The sequence below is a fragment of the Benincasa hispida genome, chromosome 4 (genome assembly GCF_009727055.1).
Source record: "Benincasa hispida cultivar B227 chromosome 4, ASM972705v1, whole genome shotgun sequence".
In the NCBI taxonomy this organism is placed as follows: domain Eukaryota; kingdom Viridiplantae; phylum Streptophyta; class Magnoliopsida; order Cucurbitales; family Cucurbitaceae; genus Benincasa; species Benincasa hispida.
Window position 1 is genome coordinate 47,051,543 of NC_052352.1, and position 19,467 is coordinate 47,071,009.

Sequence of the window (19,467 nt, forward strand, 5' to 3'; positions counted from 1 at the left end):
ACAACACGTAGGATGAGGAGATCGAATATATGGTTATGAAATTAGTAATACACATACCAGTTGAACTATGGTCGTATTAGACACTTTGATTTTTAGTTTGACTCATACTTTTTGTGTCCTTCCATCCAAATGACCATAAAATTAAAATACAAGTAGCTTATAGAAGGTAAAATAATTCTTATATAAATAAATCCCAATGCTCTGTTGTTAGTGTATTTCATATTTGAAACAAAAAATGCGCAACTTTGAACCCGGGTGTGGACCTAACCAGCCGAATACCCGTCCGTCGCCTTCCCTTCCTTCTCTGAGAACGAACAAGAAAAAAGAAAAAATAGAGAGAGCGAGACATTTTTATAAGCCTCAGTTCGATGTGCAGTTAACAAACACCACCCTCTAAATTCTCTTCCGTCTCTCAATTTCTCTCCCATTCGATTCCCTTTCCTTCTACAAAGGGTTATGTCCCTCCATTTTTGCTTCCGCCTCTTCGATTCTTCAATTTCTGATTGAGCAACCCTAAATTCGTCCAACCCGTCATTGAAATTCCATGGAAGAGGAAAATTTTAGTGGCGGCGCCGGCGTTGGAACTCGCACTGGAAATGGTGGTGCTGGTGATTCGTCGAGAGCTTCTTCTTCGTTCCTGAAATCAGGGGACCGCCAAATGTTCACTGTTGAGCTCCGACCTGGAGAAACTACCATAGTTTCGTGGAAGAAGCTTGTCAAAGATGCCAACAAGGTTAATGGACTCAATACTGTGCCTGAACCTCCAGCCAACCCCAACCCTGCCATCGAGTGTCGCATTGATCCGGTGAGGACTTTCTTTTCACTGTAAATGTATTAGATGTATAATGTGTTTTGTTTCTTGTTTGTAGTGTGATTGGAATTTACAGAAGCTTTTTTTAGTTCTGGCATTGCGTCAATCGTTTAACACTTCAGTTCGATAGTTTGTTTGTTGCAATTTTATTAGGGAGAAAACTTGGGTACAACTTTAAGTAACCAAACAATATGGGGAATGATCCTTCAAGCAAGATTCTTGAAGTGGTCAAGAGTGTACTTATTCAATACTTTAAATGGGCGCTGGATTAGAACTTTAATGGGTCTATTTTTACATGAAAATGTAAAAACGATGTAGAACTCCATTTGGTCTACTACATATTTCAAGTGTTTTGATGCAGTGACTAGAAAGTGTTAATGGTCTGAGACTGATGCAAAGAACCTTGAACAATATATGTATGTATGTTTTGAGAAAAAGAGATGCTTATTTGATAGTCTTTACCACGGCTTCAGGTTTACCCCATGATCATTGGCGTGACCATTTAATTATCTATGCATATTTTTAAATTTTGTGCACACTTATTATATATATTTTTACTAACGTTTATTTATAAATATAATTTGGTTATGCTATAATATAATGTGAATGCTCATGAGCATGCCGACCTCAGGAATGGGATGCCTATTCACTTGATTTACAAATCATATATGTGGATTTCAGTTCTATGGGCTATTTGTTAGAGGTTATTCAAACCTTGGTTTTAGCAAGGTTTCACAAGAAAGGTTTTTCCGTCTGTTATAAGCCATGCTGTTGCCGCTTTGATAGCCTCATGGCTCACCTGCTATAACTGATTATTAAAAAAGGTTGCATGATCTGGTTCATAAAAGAATGTTTCATGATGAACTTTTTTCTGAATTGCATTTATCACTTCAGGGAACTACAGGTGAGAATGTTGTAGGTGTCTGACATGGTTAATTTTGAAGCACAAATACCTTAGTTTGTATAGTGTTTCAATATAAACCCTTTGTAGACATCTGTTGCACATTCAAAATAGAGTGCTAGTTTATGTATAAATGCATACTTTACATACTTTATTTGATTGAAAGCAAACGTTGTGGGAAAATGATTCATCTTGAAGTGTGGAGGGGCTGATAAATTTCGTGTGAGAAGATTGATCAATTGTTTTCATAGTTCATTCTTTAAATTGTATTCATGGACTTCGTAAAAAATGTTGGGTGAAAGGAATAAACTAATGAAATTCAATCTAGAGACATAGTGAAAGGAATAAACTAATGAATTTCAATCTAGAGACATCATTCTTTCTGTTAGGACTAGGAGCATTCCTCAAGCAGTTCGATATGAAATTTTACATTTTTAATACATATTAAATCACTTAGAGATATATGTAATTTGTTTAAGACTTCCTATATAAACTATTTTCACAGGATGTTGCACTGTTACAAATATGTAATTGGTTTATTTAAGTTCTTACAGGTATTGCATATCAACTGTTTTTCCATTCATAATGTATTTAAAATACAATGTCATAACTGAAAGGCAAATTCTGGAGCATGAAGATCATTGATGTGTGTTAAAATATACTTGAACACAATATATACGTTAAATCTTCTCATTGGTGTTCCCATTTTATTAACGTATTTTTCTTTAGGAAATGTCTCATTGGGATGTATATGTTCAATATGTATTTCCCTTTTTCTCCATTATTTTATAAAAGGAAATGGTTTGTTAGCCTGTCTATATCTTGATGTGTTTATAACTCGTGTAATTTCATTCTGTTTTCTTCATGTTGTCTATGAGTTTTGTTTATGTCCATATTCATTTCTTTTCGATGTCCAATGTTGTATTTACTAATGAGGATTCAGGTGTCGGTTTTTAAAGTAACGGAAGAGAAAATGATCTATAACTCACGAAGTACTTGCCCTTTTATTTGCCATTAGGGGCAGCCAATTGAAGATGAAGTGAAAGATCCAACTGCACCAAATCGTTTTAATGCTGTTATTGAGAAGATTGAGCGCCTGTATATGGTACTTTAGTCTCTTCGTAACACTATCAGTGTTTGTTTTTCAATTAATTCTGATATACATCTTTAGCATTTGATAATCAAAGAACCTCTAGATGTTTCAATTTCATGGTTACTAACCAGACAATCAAATTCTCATAGGGGAAGGATAGTAGTGACGAGGAAGATTTAATTCCGGATGATGATCAGTATGATACAGAAGACTCATTCATCGATGATACCGAGTTGGTTGGTTTCTTTCTGTTGCTCGTGTGGTCTTGTTTGTCCTTTATGCAATGTAAATTACAATTTCTTTTTTTCTTTGAGAGTGTGACGGCAATCTTTTTATGTGTGGTGATTATTGTTGACTGCTTGTTCTGCAGGATGAATATTTTGAAGTTGATGATTCGGCAATAAAACATGATGGATTTTTTGTTAATAGGGGGAAATTGGAGCGCATGTGAGTTTCTGACTTTGTTGACCTTTTCCCTTCTCTTTAGTTTTATGATTTGTCAGTATTCATGTTACCTAACTTTAGTCAACTGGTACCTTGATCAACTAAAGTAGCTGCTGTTGCTGTGCCCACGGCCCAAAAAAAAAAAAAAAAAAAAAAACACAACAGCTATATGTTGAAAAGCTTATTGTTAATTAGAAGGGGGAATTTCTGCATGTGGGAACTAGGGGCAAGTGTCTTTTGGAGCATAGGTGACTGTTGACGGGTATACAATGGACTTAGGTTAGAAAGGTATTGGGAATTCTTGTCTGGAACGTGCTCAGCTCAGGGATGGGGACCAGGCCTCTAAGTATGTGGTTCTGTTGTTTTGGACTTTTTTAATAAATATCTACCCCCCCTCTTCAATAAGTAGCATTACAATTTTTAATTTTTTTTTTAATTCTCTGTTTATCTAGTTGTGGGTGTGTGGTTTCAGTATCGTGCATACAAGAATAACTTTATTCTATACTTGGAATATTTAATTTTTTAGACTTCTGTTTTCAGTTTGCTTTTTGGAATTCTCTATGCTTATTTTTACTTTTTTCCCCCCCAAAGAAGTGAACCATCTGGACAACCTAATCAACAGTTGAAGAAAAGACGCAGAAAAGATTTAGAGAAGGGCCATCCTGAAAACCATGATGGTCGCTCATCAAATAAGCATACAAAAGTGGGAAGGACAACTGCGGGAAAGAGTGCACTGATGGTTGCAAAGAGTTTTTCTAATCTGTCTCAGAACATGGTGATCACACATGAACATCTTGAAGATGAAAAGTTGCAGAACCAATTGAATATGCCTGGACATAGTTCCAAAAAAAAATCTGGTGATACGAAAATGATTTTGGACCCTTCTCCATCTTCAAAAGTTTATAATGGTGATACCTCTACATCTATAGCAGAAGCGAAGGACACTGATCCTGCAAACCCTGGTGTTTTTCCACCCAAGACCCTTGGTACCAAATCAAAAGAGTCATGTGGACCATCGGATTCTTTACAACAGAACATACTTGAAAAAGTAGCACATGCACCATCCAAACCCCAACCTGGGAGACCATGCACAGATGAGATAGATTTGTCGATTCAGATGAAAGAGAAACATGGCATTCGTGAATTGCCAGACATTAATTTGCCAGCGGGCAAGTACTCCGTGCAAACAGCCGTAAGTTTTCTTAAGCAATTAAAATGATGAACATTCACCACAAAGTACTGATTCTCCACCATTGTTTGTGAAAATGAATCATCTCCTTACTTGTGTATGATAAACTTTCTGTTTAGATTGTTCATCAATTGATTTCCGTTTGACTCTCCCCCTAGACTTGGGATGGGTATTTGTGATTCATGCCACTAGACTTTTAGTTAAATGTATAAATTTTATTGTGAAGCTTCATGTTTTTCTTTATTTTAATAGAAATGGAATTTGTTTTCCTCCCTCTATTAATATGAATAAGATTTGTGGTTTAATGGATGAAACATTTCTTCAACTTTCCCAATTAAGGGTTGGTTTGTTCTATACTCATTTCCATATAAATTTAAGCACGGTGTGTTTATTCACTGGAAGGAAAAGGAAAAGCCTGAGTGGTGCTTTTGGAGGCTAGTTAGTTTTTGATGAGTAGGTGACCTGCGATTGGATAAATTGATGATATTCAAGATATATGTCATTATCTGTTTGATTTCTTGCAGATGAGCTAGCTAGCTAGGTGCCCTTTGGTGTGTATCTTTATTAATTATTTTTGGCATGTTTTTTAATTAAATAAAACCAATGCAAATTTCTGAACTTTCACTCAATTTTCATAATGGTCCCCAGACTCTGTTATTTTGATATGAGCTTTATCTTTAGTGAAATACCAGAATGATTTCTTCTTGTTACTACAAAAAAATTTTGAAATTTTGATAAAAAATTAACTTCTGGTATTTTAAAAGGGTTGCTTTCAAATATAGAAAAATGAATCAAAATATTTATAAAACATAGCAAAATTTTAGAATCTATCAATGATAGACACTAATAGACTTCTATGGTTTCTATCAACTTCTATGGTGTCTATCAGTGACATTGATAGACATTCATAGAAGTCTATCAGTATCTATCATTGGTATTTTAAAAGGGTTGCTTTCAAATATAGAAAATGAATCAAAATATTTATAAAACATAGCAAAATTTTAGAATCTATCAATGATAGAACACTAATAGACTTCTATGGTTTCTATCAACTTCTATGGTGTCTATCAGTGACATTGATAGACATTCATAGAAGTCTATCAGTATCTATCATTGATAGATTCTAAAATTTTGCTATATTTGTAAATATTTTCAGCAGTTTTGCCATTTGAAATAATTTTCCATTTTAAAAAGATACGGGACATAAGAATTTGATTTTCAACTTGGTTGGAAAATTTGGAGTATCATAATTCTCACTTGATTATCTAGGGGTTCATTTCTTTGATTCTATGACTTGTGGGAGATTCATGTTTCGCATAGTGATATATCTATATGGTAACCAATAAATCTTTAGGCTTCTTTTAGGCCATGATTTTGAAAGTATGAAATACATTGAAGCACAATAGTCTTTTGTGAGGCACAAAAGAGGTGAGGGTTTTATTTATTTATTACAAAAGAAGGGCCCCCATATGGGGAATTTACAAAAGACTTCTCCAATTAGAGAGGAGGAAAGAAAAGCTACAGTAAAGAAAAGGGGAGAGCATTTGCACTATGTCACAACCAAATTGACTATATCTTCAAAAAAATCTAGGATAGGTAAGCTCCTCTTCTTGGAATGTACTATATACGATAGCTTCAAAAAATCAAAATGATGTGACAGGTAACATAGATGAACTGTGAGTGGGCATTTGACAGGTAACATAGAATGAATTAGTTGTTAAAGACAAACAAAGATGAACTGTTAGGGGGCGTTTGACCCACCAACTTATTAAACAACTTAACTTCAATAGTAAACATTATCGAAGTTTGCACATTTATCGAGAAACTCTATCTGTCTCTCTTTCTTTATTTTTATTTTGGAAATATATCGAAAAACTCTATCTTACAACTCACATCCCAAATACAAACTTCCTAACTCCAATATATTAACTCCTAACTTCATAATTGCCCTAAACACCCCCTTATAGACAAAATTTAAGTACAGAGAATCTACGAAACCTTAAAATCTAACTATATGATCATATTGCAAAAACCTAAAAACTAAAACCGTCACTAAATATTTCCTCATCACTATTTTCTCCATCATTAGACTTATAGCTGTTCATATTGTTGTCTTTAGTATAGGCTTACTTCTATTTTCTTTTATGTCTATTGGAATAAGAGGGCATATCTCGAGTGAGACGGCCGAACATTGGCGAACCATAGCTCTTTGATTAAGTTTTCTGTTCTTTAATTAATTTAACTGCAGTTTATTGGAAATTGCTTCATTTAATTAGGAAGCATACAGTGAACAAATCCCGCCACTCAACCTAGCTTAAGTGCATACATCCCTTTATATGCTTTTCAACAAAATGCTCAGAGATTACGTGGGTTTGAGTTGCTAGCAACTCCTTAGGTGTGTAATGCCGTATGAAAGTATATTTTGATTAGTTCAATCTCTGCATTTGAGTAAGTTTCCTTGGAGATTCTTGATCTGATATCCTCTTGTTTTCACTATTATGCAGCTATAACATGAATCTGCTGCTGTTTGTGCCCCTCTTTTACTATGTGCTTGTTAGGGGGTGAGGGGCACAATGTACAAACTTTAGATTTTTTGTTTTGTTTTGTTTTGTGGTATTGTTGCAACTTTGGACATTTTCTTTATTCGTCGGCTCTATCCTAGCTTCAACTTTGTGGTGTCACCATGCAGAAAACACCATACGTGCAAAAAAAAGATGGATCTAGTGTTAGACCAAAAAGCTCTCTGCTAGAAAAAGCTATTAGAGAGTTAGAGAAGATGGTTGCTGAATGTAAGCTTCATTTCCTTTTTGTATATCTATTTTTCAATTCACATATGGGGACTACTTTGCATTCTATTTAATTATTTTTTTTAATGTAAAAATGTTGCAGCTAGGCCACCGCTTACGGAAAATCCAGAGGCAGACAATTCATCTCAGGCTATCAAAAGGAGATTGCCCAGAGAAATCAAACTCAAGCTTGCTAAAGTTGCCAGATTAGCGGTCTGATGCTCTGATTAACTTGTTATTAGTTGCTTTCTTTAGAAAAAAGTTATTTGCTGTATGAGGTACATGTCATTGGGACTTAGTTCATGAATGGGACTGCTGCTAGGGATGTAAATAGTTTTGCCACAGGTTGACTGTGGTCTCCTGATCAGACACTAACTGGAAACAATATGTATTGACTTGTTTTGGGTTATTATGTTGATAATGGGAAAGGGAGAAATGTTAAAATTTGTAATATCAGTATGAAAATGGAAGGGGGAAATATGGAATGTAGTTTGGTTCAATATTTATAGCTTGTTGGCTTCTTCCAACAATTTTTTGTAGCTATCTTCTTCTTTGATTTTCCAACTTGTTGGTCATTTGTTCCTGAGTTCCATTGTACATTCTTTTTCGTGGTAACTGAACACGTGTTCGAATGAAGTTCCTATGATTAATCATAGAAAAATTCTTTCTATTTTATATTGTATACTCAAAGGATTCTGACATTGTTAGTTATTCACAGGCAAGCCATGGGAAATTGTCAAAGGGGTTGATTAACCGACTTATGAGTATTCTTGGTCACTTGATACAACTGCGAACTTTAAAGGTATTGCCTTCCATTATATAATATAAAGATGTAATGCTTAGAATTTCTTTCCCTTTCTGATTCCTCCTGTTTCACTTAGGGACTTCTCATCTCTAAGGCTGTCAATTTGTTCTCTTTTTTTTTTATTGTTAATATATGTCTCTCATAACTTCTCATAAAAAGATAAATAATTTCTCTTTTGTAATTCTGTGATTTTAGTTTTTCTTTTACATCAAATTCATGCATATTGAGAAGTAATATTCTTTGACACTTTTTTATCGAAGAAAAATTCTCTGTCATTTTGCTAATTCCGTTTATTATTTGTTTGTTCCTCCACTTCCCCCCCCCCCCCACCACACCACACACACTTGGAGTTCGATTTCTCATTGCTCTGGACGATAGGGTCCTGAAGTTTTTATAATATCACATTGGTACGGGCAACACATTCAATTTAACTTCAAGACCTTTGCTTTCCTGATTAATATTTGCTAAGTATAGCATGAATTGCTTTTATACCTCATTTGGTTTTGATTTTATTCTTCATCTTCCATTGTGTGTGTGTATATATATATTTCATTTCTTTTTCTCTCCTGTGGAGTTTATATCTTTCGAGTATAAGTCTCTTTTTATTTCATCAACGAAAAGTTTCGTTTTTTAGAAAAGAATTATGCATGGCTTTTTCCCCCTAATTGAATAGGATGAGTTGGTTTTGCAAGTTTGGACTCCCTATTGTTGTCTATATAACTATACAGCGTATTTTGTGATGATGTTGAAGAGGGTTATAGACTTTGTGCTGTGTATCAGCTTCGTAGTTATTTTGTACCATAATTCTAGATTCTAATGGTATTTGTAGTTGTTACAAAAAGGACAAAAAACGATGCTATTGGTATTTGTAAACTCAGGGTAGAAAAAATCTGTCCTATCCATTTTTTCTTTTATTATGTGGAAACTTACTCCTACCATATTGTTTTTATTTATTCTATATTACTTTCTGCTTATTGATATTTTTCATATTTGAACATGCAATGTCCTATTATAGAGGAATTTAAAAGTCATGGTCAACATGGGTATCTCAGTGAAGCAGGAGAAGGATGATAGGTTTCAACAGATAAAGAAGGAAGTTATCGAGATGATTAAAATCCGGCCTTTATCCATGGAGTCTAAGGTATATTATTCTGAAACCTTCTTCTCTTTCCTAGGTCTGCCACGCCTAATAGTTTTTACTCCAAAGATGTTCGTTTGGCAGGCTGGCTGGTAAAGTTTAATCGTTTCACCCTACCTTCTCTCTGTTGTTTCGCCAATTTTTTATTTTATACTTGCATGTATACTTTTTGTGACAAGAAACAAACCTTTCATCAAAGGAAGAAGAGAAGACCAAAAAAGGGGATGCCATTCACCCTAACAACCATGGAGAGTTAGTGACTATAAAAAAGCTGTTCAACTGGTCAAAATATAGGACATTCACCCAAACAACCATGGAGAATTGGAGGCTATAAAAAAGGTGTCCAATTGGTCAAAATATAGGAGTAGGAACACGACTAATCTAAATTTATGTTTTTGGTGAAAGAACACCATGAAATTGTTTTCTTTAACAGAAAAAGACACAGTTATTTCATTTTTAACCTTGATGTCTTTTCAGTTGAGGTGTACATTGATTTAAAGGAAGAGAACAATTATGAATGACATATGAAAGAAAAATAATATCCCGGGGGACTGAAAATTCTTCATTTCATCCCAGAAAATTATTCCATTTCTCTCCATCCAAAGCCCCTAGAAAGTTACAAAATGAAGTCATTCTGAGATGACTGCAAGAGTACTCATACTAAATGTAGTTGCTCATATAACGCTTGGAATATTAGCCAGTGTGTTTGTTTCATTTAGAGCAAATAATATCACTACATGCTTAAAGTGTCCCTCTACAAAAATATCTTTATTGGACATTGGACACTTGGACACTCAGACACTTGGATTTGGACATTTATTTATTTATTTTTTTGAAAAGAGACTATTGCTTAAAGTACAAGGAAACAATAATAAGTACATAAAGAAATACATTTGTGAAACATCTTCCTTCTAAATAAAAAGATTAAGCTGGGAAGACAAAAGTATTCCAATTCACTTGGATTTGGACATATTTGATGAGAACTTTATTTTAAATAAGTATTGGAAAATAGCTTGGCACAATTGTCATCTAGGAGGACTCCGCAAGAATTGGAATATTATCTGGGATAGTTTTAACTTTTTAAGATTTAGAGAACCTCTAGTTGCTATCATTCTTATTGACTAAGAATTCTAAACTGGAGTAAGGGCATGTGTTTGGTGCGATCCCTCCTGTTGTTAGCATATCTTGTATCTCTGACCGCTCAATTTCCCTATTTTGAATAATGAGCAAAAGATAAGATTGAATATTTACAGCCATTGTACTTGATTTTAACGTTATTGTATGATTCCTACTGGACTTCTGGTTGGAGGAAGGCTTGCAGGGGTAAGATTAGGAACACATCCGCGAACCATTATAAGTTTATTGCATTCTCCTTCGTCATAAGTTTTTGGTGCCACTGCAACTTACTTTAGCTCTGATCACAATGGCTTTTATCAAGAAATAGGAGATTTTTGAGGATGTTTACAAGAATTTTCTATTACACATATTACTTCTTTCCTAGCTTCAAAATCAAGTTTCCTATCGGCTGAGTTTTGTAAGATTCTGAAGATCACATCTCGAAAACAATGAGTTTTATCGGGAACCTCCCCTCAAGGAAACTGGTGACCTTTTAAAATGAATCCCCTCCGCTTCAGTTGTAAACTTTCTTGTTGGCTTGCTCCTGTCGACTCTCATTGAGCCCAATGTGGGAAACCACTGTACTTCGAATGTTCATTAACACTTCACAGGGATAATGGTAGCAATCTCCTATATAATATATAGGTCCTGTAGCGTCCTCTTGTAATGTGAGGTCTTGGTGGTTGACAGTGCCAACTCTTGCACAATCTCTTCAAAGATGAAGTTATGGATTAGTCTCACCAATTAATTTTCATCACATAAAAACTTGAGCCTTTCTCTTGCTGAGCTTGCAGCTCAATTTTGATTGATGTTTGATATACTTGATCTTGTCGGCTAATCACAACTTTCTCTGTTATATTGGAGACCTACCGGCTATCTATGGGTTATTATATCATACTGTGGACTTGGACTGCCCTCTGACTAAGGGTTTTGCAAAGAAGGTAGTAAGTTCTTCCTCAATGCCATGGGACGAAATTGCAACATCTTTTCTTCAGCTTGGATGTTTTTAGCCTGTTGACAAATTGTTTCTCCTACAACCATTCTGACATTCCTTTTGATGGTGCTGCTAACAATTCAAATTGGTGTCGGTATCTTCCACTGTTATATCCTAATGATGAGCTTAAGGCAATGCTGTGGGACGAAATTGCAACATCTTTTCTTCAGCTTGGATGTTTTTAGTCTGCTGGCAAATTGCTTCTCCTACAGTCATTCTGACATTTCTTTTGATGGTGCTGCTAACGATTCAAATTGGGGTCGGTATTTTCACAGTTATATACTGATGAACCTAAAACCTTCCACACTGTGTTCCATCCTACGAAGGTCTAAATCATTCTAACAATTGTTCTTGAGTTCCTTCTCTCTTTCTACCAGTGAAACGATATGAAAGGGCTTCTCCCTTACTGCTACCGGCTCAATCCTCTCTTGATCCAACAGTTAATTCACTTCAAATTACTACTCATCTCTAAACAATCGTTCATTAGATCTTCTTCAATTGAAAATTGGTATCTCTAGACATCCCATGGACTACTTTTTTCCTTTTCTGATATCTTCTCAGACTACCTCCGAATCTCCGTTAAAGTTGCTCTTGTTGGGGATTTAACCTTGTTCCTCCTGCCTTGCAGCACTGTGTTCCGCTCTGCTTCTGTTTTGTGTTTCAAATTGGTTATTTTTATCAAGCAGAGTATTACAATAAACCTGAACCAAAATCTTCTTGATATCACTGAAGTTCCTTCTTAAGCTTAAATCCCCATTCCTCTTGGTAGTGTTGTATGGCTTCAAACTTCCCAATCCATTGTAGCTAACTTCCCTCATTTGTTGCCCCAACTTTTCCTTTCCTACCGCCATTGTTATCCTACTAGAATAGGTATTCAAGGAGAGGCCCAGCTGATTTTTATGTTAGGTTCATTCTTCAAGTCTTAATGGTTGTTTGGGAATTAAGTTTGAAAACTGTCGTTTGAGATGTTTAGAGGGACATGTTTGATTAGCCATTTAGCTTTTTAAAAAGTTGTTTTTCTCCACTTCTTAAATTTTAAATTTGTTTTCACTTTGATTTTGCAGGGGGTTATTTTCTAGAACAAGTGAATTTCTTTTCCTTTAAAAATCACAGTTTGGGCATAGTAATTTTACATGCCGTAAATTAATGTCAACCTTGACTATCCCCAGTTGGTTACCCTCTTCAAAAATTATTCTGCAGAACATGATTACCATTTTTAGAAATGCTTCTGCTGACAAGCTATTGAACAATCCCTTAATTTTAGTCTAATATAGATGATAATCCTTTTATTTTTTTGCAATTTCTTTTTCCTCTCGAACGTTATTGTATTTTCGAGCATTAGTCTCTCTTTTCATTTTATCAATGAAAAGTTATGTTTTCTTTTCAAAAAAATATAGTTCATAATACTGTTGGGCTATTTTGTATAGTTTGAAGGCTGTCGAATACTTAATTTCAATTGGAAACCTTTTAGGGTTGACGTGATTAAGGCATCAGGAACCTTCCTTATAGATCAAACACTTGAATTCCTGCCCGCACATTTAAACTGTCATATATTTTTTAAAATATATCTAATCTTAATTTTGCTTTATTCTCTGGCCACGAAGACGATTTTCATTTTACATTGATGTTAAATAGAGTATCAAATAACTTTCAGGCAATTGAACAACAAGGTGGAACACCTCAAGATAGCCGCGAAGTTGTTTCTGAAGAAAAGGGAGTTCCGAAAAAGAAATTTGTAATGGATCCTGCATTGGAGGACAAGATTTGTGATCTCTACGATCTGTTTGTTGATGTACTGCTTCATGTCCTGAGTGACCTTTGAATCGTTTCTTTTCCGATTAGCTTTATACTTTCTTATGTCTCTGTTTCTTTATGACTTTAGGGACTGGATGAGGATGCTGGTCCACAAATAAGAAAGTTGTACTTGGAGGTAGTTACTCTCTCATTTATTCTTAAATTTCTCGATCAGCTATTTATATCCAGTTGCTGCTTCCATCATTTTGGGAAGGGGGTACGATGATGTTAGCAAGTGGTCACAAAACATATCACAAAAGCAGTCGGTTCGTTTATTTTTCATGGATACTTGGTCTGTCATTTAAGTTCTATGGAATGGTTTCTTGTAAAAAGAAGGTTTTTGCCATTAAAGTTGCTTAACTGCACTACTGCACATGCGCACTTGCCAGTCCTTTTTTTTTAATCAATTTGTGTAGTATCTCTAAAATTTATTTGAAGTTCCGTCCAATGTAATGTAAATTCTCTTACGTTAGTTATAGCTCCTCTTCTTGAAGTTATCAATATCATAGTTTTGAAACTCGTGCAACCTTAAATCTGCGCCATTGACTATCATCTTATCCAGCTTGCAGAATTGTGGCCAAATGGGTTCATGGATAATCATGGGATCAAACGTGCAATATGCAGGGCAAAAGAGAGGCGGAGAGCGTTGCATGGCAGACATAAGGTAATGTTATTACTCTTCCTTTCTTTTTCATTCCCTAAGCTATCAGGAAATTCTGGTGAATTTCTACTCTCTGATAACATATCTGAAGTGAAACACTTGCCTCTTACGCATTTAAACATCAGTAAGCAAATTTTTCTATTTCGTTGATAGAACTGGGTGTACACTCAGCCTCTAAGAAGCAGTGTCTGGCTAGCGTGTCCGTGTTCGACACATATCGGACACTTGTTAGTGCAACAAATGTGTTAGACATGCGTAGAAAATTTGTTGAGTAGACTAAAAAGATACATATATGACAACAATAATAAAATTTAAGTGTGAAATACATTCAATTAAGTTTTTTAAGTATATAAATGCATCAAACTCATTTATTTTGAATTTTCTTCTGGTATAAAAATGATATCTCTTTTAAAAAATGTATAATTTAATAAACTTGTTCTTGTCCTGTTGTATCATAGATTTTTAAAAAATGACGTGTTGCTGTGTCTTGTCATGTTGTATCTATATTTGTGCTTGTAATGTTTTTTTGGCACTCATCCAATTTTGTAGGATCAAGAGAAAATCAAGAGGAAAAAGATGTTACCACCTAGAGTAGACGAGACTGTTAGAACTGAGGGTGGTTCAGTTGCGCAGCCACAGTATGCCCGAGAGCGATTAGCCTCAGAATCAGCTTTACAGCCAACACCAGCAACCAAACCTGCATCTGTTTCGACAGTTGCAGCGGCCCAGCTACCAAGTCCTTCCGTGAGTGTTGGAAATCTAGACAGGCTAAAATCCGAGAAGTTGAAGGTAAGCTCAAGCAGTTCCCACGAGGACGCGAGGATGGTGGACGGTACATTAACCAAGAAAAAGACAAAGAGGAAGGCAGAGGTGGAGTTGGGCGAAACTTACAATCGGCCTGAAAAGGCATCCATCCAACATGGAGATGAAAAACACAAGTCCATGAACAAGCCAACTGCCAGTCTTCCTCCTAAGCCAAACATTCAATCAGCTGCTCCTTCAAGTCTGGAACAGTCAAGCTAACATGATATTACCTCTCATGAGTCTAATCTACACCATAATAATGTTCTATCACACATCGCCACACTCATTGGGTCGCACAAAATTTTCTCCCCCTCCCCCTCCCCTTCCCCTTCCCCTTCCCTTCTCTTACTCGGGTTTCATTTATCGACCCGCAAAAAAGCCAAAATGAAGTAGCCATTTTTGTAATTACATGTTGGTTCGTGCATGGGGCTTTCTGGATTAGAAATGTATCTTAAAGTAGGGAGAGCTGAAGTAGCAATTTTATTTGGCAATTAGTCAATTTGAAGGCCCTTTTTCTCCAACTCTTAAGGTTCAAATTGTTAGTTTTTCCTGGCGAACTTTCTTTTACTTTGTAGTTGTATAGCTTTTATGACAGAATTTAACCTCCAGTAAACACTGATGATCGCCCAGCGTCTGGGATCATTGAGCAATTTGTTGACACCGATAATTCTTAAGGCTTGATCAATTAGTCTACACTAACGAAATTTCATCACTTTCTTTTTTTCAATGTAAGTTTAATTTGAAATCTTAAAATAATTGAATGTTCAGAAAATAAATTGAGATCCATGTTCTTAGTAATTTATTAAAGGACTTATCTTTTTAGTCCCCAAGTTACAAAGAATGAGTGTGTTTGATCCCTAAGTTTTTCAAATATATCTTTTTATCGTTCAATCTTATTTGGTCTATGAGTCTTTAGAAAGCAAAATTATATTAAATATTTCTAAACTTTTACTTTGTGGTAAAAATATTTTTGAACTTTGAAAAGTTTTAAAAATACTTTTGAATTTCCAAAATGAGTTAAAAAGTATTATTATCGTTAGTTTTGGATGAAAATCGTTAGTGTTTTGTTTAAAAAATATTCTTAAACTTTCAAAAATTTTAAGAATACTTTTAAACTTTAAAAAAAAAAAAAAAAAACATGCTTGCTATTATATGAATAGATGCTGTTAATAGTTTTCTCCCCACTTTTTTTTCAATACCCCTTCCTCCCCATTTGGTTAACTATTTGACATTTTCTTAATCTAAAATAATAAGTATAAGTGCACACTTCACTTAAGGTATATGGTCTAAATAATAATAAAACGATTAATGAAATCACTAGAGGATTTTAAGACTTAAATGTTTTAACAAAGTTGTACCGTAGTAGTTGAGTGTGTAATAGGCAAATACATTGTTTTTATCTGATATTTTATTGTTTTGGTATGTTTTAAGACTAGATTTTTATTTTGGAACTTTGTGAAAATTTGTGGGATTTTATGTTCCAACTTATTATTATTTTTAATTTTATTTAGGTTCCCGAGAAAATAGGTTTAAGAATTGAAAAAATTGGATAAAAATGAGAGTATTTATATGAAAAAAAAAAAGAGAGGATATCTATATAATTTATTTTAAAATTTGTTCTTTACGAAGTCAAGAAAACTTCAAACAAATTTATCACCAAATTAATAGTAGGAGTATTTTATTTTTATTTTTAATTTAGAGTCATTTTTCGCAATAAAGTATCAAGGATTTATATTCATATACTAATGGTGAGGGTATTTTTGAATGTTTTTTAAAGTTTAAGTGTATTTTTGAAACTTTTTGAAAGTTTAGGGCTTTTTTTTAAACACAATTTTAATGGTTTCTATAAAAAACTAACGGTAAGGACATGTTTTTAACTCAAATTTGAAAGTTTACGGGCATTTTTGGAAGTTTAGGGATATTTTTGACACAAAGAGCAAAGTTCAAGGGCATCTTTTATAGTTTAACCTTTTCAAAATCTTTTAGGGTCTGTTTGATAGATAATCTGAAAACAAGGGAAAAAAAAGTTGTATTTTATGTTTTTAGATATGTGTTTGATAGCAGTTTCAAAAATTAAAATTTCAATTTAAATAATTTTTTAAAATGTGTTTGAAAATATATTTAGTTACTCACTACATACTAGGTCGTCGATTACTAATGAATAATTTATGAACTTGTTTTATGTTAAAATTTTGTAAAATTATTGTTTTGTAATATCATAATATATATTATGTAATATATTACATATTTTAATCTAACAAAAAAAATTGAGCCTATAACATGATATAATATATTTGTTATTGTTTTTATCATTTTTAATATAATTATGCCTTTTAAAGTCTTGAATTTAAAATCTGGATATATTGAAAACATAAAAATGTTGTTCTCAGAATTTGCACTGTTTGGATCGAATAATCCGAAAATAGTTTTCGAAAACAAATTTTAGACTGTCAACCAAACACATATTCGCTAAACTCAGTGAATCTGAAAACATAAAACATAATCTGAGTTATCTACCAAATAGACCCTTAATCTCTGAATTTTAAAAAGTAAGTTTAAAAGGTTTACTTTTAGAGAGGAAAGAATCTTTTTTTTAATTATTTTTCTAATTTAAAATGAAAAAAAAAAAAATTACACAAAGAACTTTTAAATCTATTTTAAAAAATTCAAAGATTAAAAGGGTATAATATCATGAAAACTTCTAGACAATATACATATTCTTAAAAGTTCCGAGACTAAAAAAATATATTTTGAAAATCATGAGATCATACGCATTTTTCTAAACTCAAGAACTAATAAGGTAAGTTTTTTATAGGGGTGTTTCGCCTACCAATTTCATAAATTGACGTTAAATAACTCAACTTTAATAGTCAATATCGTTAAAATTTGTACATTTATCGAGAAATTTTTTAATCTCATATTTATCTATTTTACATATTTATCGAAAAATTTCATTTTACACCTTTATACCTCGAACACAAACTTAAGAGTGCCCACATCTCTATGATGGAATCGAATTTCATTGAGATTTTGGAAGAGATTGCAAATCTCAATTTTGTTTGCAAATGGTTTGGATTCCATTTGACATAAATGTTATATTCAGATTGTTAAAGACCATTCGTTTCAAGTTTATCCATAAGACACCGAAACTCAGAAATATTTTTATCTGTTTTTATAAATTAAACTAACAAATTGAAATTTAACGGTATTTTAAATATAAGAAAAAGAATTAAAATATTTACCAATAATAACAAAATATCACAATTTATCTGTGATAGATCACGATAGACGACGATAGATTATTATCTGTATCTATCATGACTCAGATAGATACAGATAGTAATCTATCACTATTTATCGCAATCTATCACAGATAGATTATGATATTTTATTATTATTTATAAATATTTTTAATAATTTTATCATTTAAAATAAATTCTCTTATTTTATAGCTCATGAATCAACTAATTAAGTTTAAATATAGTATAGATTATCACTTATCAGACCTACTTTATTATCTTGTCTCTAATATAATCTTGAGATCTTTTTAGTACCAGTAATGAGCTAGTATACATGGATCATAACTTAGATAAAATTCTTTCTAAAACAAATTTAGATATCAAATTAAAAATGATAGTAAACTTTATAAATGAAAATTATATTTTTATTTTTATTTAATTTTTGTAAGTATAGTAATATTAGTCGATTTCAACTTATTAAATCATTGATTGACTCAAAAGCTTAAATTGATAAAGTATATTTAATATTAGGGGCCATTTGATTCAATATTTTAAAGATGCCCAAGAATTAAGTATGCTTGGGAATAAAAAACTTGTAAATAAGATTATTGGGAATCAAGGATACTTTATTTGGTTGTATATGGGAATGTTATCAAAACTTTATGGTAACAAATTAGCTTTGTATTTTATTTATAAGATTAATCACAGACACCTCTATAAAATTTTGATAGATTATTGATAAATAATAAATTCAATTGAAAGTTTTGAGCAAAATTAATTATTTAACTATCACATTATAATATTAATTGAATTATTAATTACAAATATTTGTAAAATGAGTAATTTATAATTAAAGTTACTTGATTACATACTATGATATATCAGTTTGATGAATTTATATAAATATGATGTATTAATTTCTAAAACAATTAATATGACATTTTGTGATTACAAATGATGAATGATAAACTAATTATAATTATTAAAAAAATAATCTCATAAAATATTAATCATAATGATAATTAATTAAATGTGAATTAATAATATTAATGCATCAATTATATAGTTAATGAATTAATTTATGAATTTTGAATTGTGAAATTCAAATATTATAATTTAAACTTTAATATAATTTTCTAAATTGTAAATTTAATATACATATATTAATTAATTTTAATAATATAAAATAAAAAAATAAATTCATATATTAAAAGGGGAGATAGAGTGGATAAAAAAAAACTTATCCTTTTGGATGCTCATCATCCATGGGTATGCCTAAAGCTTCAACAGACAACACTTGTACCAAACAAGAAGATGAGTATTCCTTATCCATTTCCATCCTTATTCTCATTCCAATTCTCTCAATCCAAACGCCCCCTTATATCTCTAACACTTTCGCAGGTTTGAACACATGACCTAACTACCTGAACTAGATCTTATACCATGTTAAATTATGATTAACCAGAAAACTTAAATTGATAGATGAATGTGAATTCAATATTATGTCTCTAACAAATATCAAGAGATGATTTAGTCCTTTTAAAGATCACCTGTATTGAAACAAGGTCATCTAAATGAGTTTACGACCTACCTAACACACAAAATTAAACACCCTTAATTATTTCATTACTAAGATGTTGTCTGCATCTATCTTCTGTGTAGTTATTGGTCGAAAAAATATCAATAATTTAT

At 32.7% G+C, this 19,467-nt stretch overlaps 1 protein-coding gene across 3 annotated transcripts; it reads left to right on the forward strand.

The window, feature by feature from the left end:
- The first annotated feature begins 225 nt into the window (after positions 1 to 225).
- LOC120075600 (ubinuclein-1) lies at positions 226 to 15,133 on the forward strand. Of its 3 annotated transcripts, none has more exons than XM_039029141.1 (13): positions 226 to 805; positions 2,731 to 2,817; positions 2,955 to 3,041; positions 3,176 to 3,252; positions 3,844 to 4,441; positions 7,128 to 7,227; positions 7,328 to 7,437; positions 7,943 to 8,026; positions 9,045 to 9,170; positions 12,932 to 13,069; positions 13,160 to 13,207; positions 13,634 to 13,735; positions 14,282 to 15,133. In XM_039029141.1, exons 1-13 carry the CDS (start codon positions 545 to 547, stop codon positions 14,753 to 14,755), a joined length of 2,292 nt encoding a protein of 763 aa, XP_038885069.1. In that variant the 5' UTR covers positions 226 to 544; the 3' UTR covers positions 14,756 to 15,133. The 3 variants fall into 3 exon arrangements, with proteins under 3 accessions (XP_038885069.1, XP_038885070.1, XP_038885068.1); XM_039029142.1 differs by having other exon boundaries at positions 2,737 to 2,817; positions 3,841 to 4,441; XM_039029140.1 differs by having other exon boundaries at positions 545 to 805; positions 3,841 to 4,441.
- Positions 15,134 to 19,467: the final 4,334 nt, after the last annotated feature.

Bases quoted from the DNA above. Each gene is read 5' to 3' on its own strand.
- LOC120075600 (XM_039029140.1), top strand. From the start codon at position 545: ATGGAAGAGGAAAATTTTAGTGGCGGCGCCGGCGTTGGAACTCGCACT. The intron at 2,818-2,954 runs GTACTTTAGTCT...AAATTCTCATAG, and splicing joins AGATTGAGCGCCTGTATATG to GGGAAGGATAGTAGTGACGA. The intron at 3,042-3,175 runs GTTGGTTTCTTT...CTTGTTCTGCAG, and splicing joins TCATCGATGATACCGAGTTG to GATGAATATTTTGAAGTTGA.